The sequence below is a fragment of the Pterocles gutturalis genome, unplaced genomic scaffold (assembly GCF_000699245.1).
Source record: "Pterocles gutturalis isolate BGI_N339 unplaced genomic scaffold, ASM69924v1 scaffold27045, whole genome shotgun sequence".
Classification (NCBI taxonomy): Eukaryota; Metazoa; Chordata; class Aves; order Pterocliformes; family Pteroclidae; genus Pterocles; species Pterocles gutturalis.
Genome location: NW_010141670.1, coordinates 2,321 through 3,028, shown reverse-complemented (window position 1 = coordinate 3,028; position 708 = coordinate 2,321). Strand labels below are relative to the sequence as shown.

General features: G+C 63.3%; 1 protein-coding gene across 1 annotated transcript in view; it reads right to left on the bottom strand.

Annotated features, from left to right (window-relative positions):
- LOC104469556 (hemicentin-2-like) overlaps nt 1-708 on the bottom strand; it is a gene marked incomplete at both ends in the record, with an annotated part of 24,177 nt that overhangs the window by 21,851 nt on the left and 1,618 nt on the right. The window contains 3 exon segments of the mRNA XM_010084109.1: nt 12-132; nt 282-545; nt 639-681. Of these exon segments, the coding sequence (XP_010082411.1) occupies nt 12-132; nt 282-545; nt 639-681 (428 nt within the window).

Genomic DNA, 708 nt, shown 5'->3' with positions numbered 1-708 from the left:
CTTCCCGGAGCTTCGTCCTGCCCCGGCTGAGTTGCAGGCGGAACGGGACCTCGCTCTGCGCCGAGCAGGAGATGAGCTGCGGCTCGCGGCTGTACGCCTGGATCTTGCTGGACATGTTCACTTTGGGTAGACCTGGAAATCATTGGGGACACATAGCACTCCTCGGGAGCTCGCCAAGAGCACTGGGAAGCAGGATAAAAGAATATCTGACCAGAGGCAGAGCTGGAAGGAGCCTCTGGTCCCTTCTGTGAGCGCCCTTGGGGAGCACGGGGACCACTCACCGGGGAGCACGCTGGTGTAGGTGACCCCTGAGAGGCGGTGCAGGGGGTGGCCCTGGGCATCTTCACCCTTCACCTTCAGCAGAAAGTCACCTGGGGGGACGTGGAGCAGCGAGCCCACCCAGAGCTGCCCCGAGGAGGTGTTGGCGAGGGGCCGTGCGGGCAGCGAGAGCAGGGCATGGCCGGAGGCGTTGGACAGCTCGATCTCCTGCAAGTGCCCAGGAGGCGTCAGACCCGTGCAGTTCACCACCACGGAGATGGGCAGACCTGGAGAAAGGGAAAAAACAACCCAGCCACATTCCTGGCTGCAAAAAAACCCACCCACAGCATCCATACCCCCCTGGGCAGCACCAGCCTTACCCTGCACCAGCCGCTCCCTGGGCTGGGGGGTGTCCAGGTCTGGCTGGGTGGAGCAGCTGGCTTGGAAATT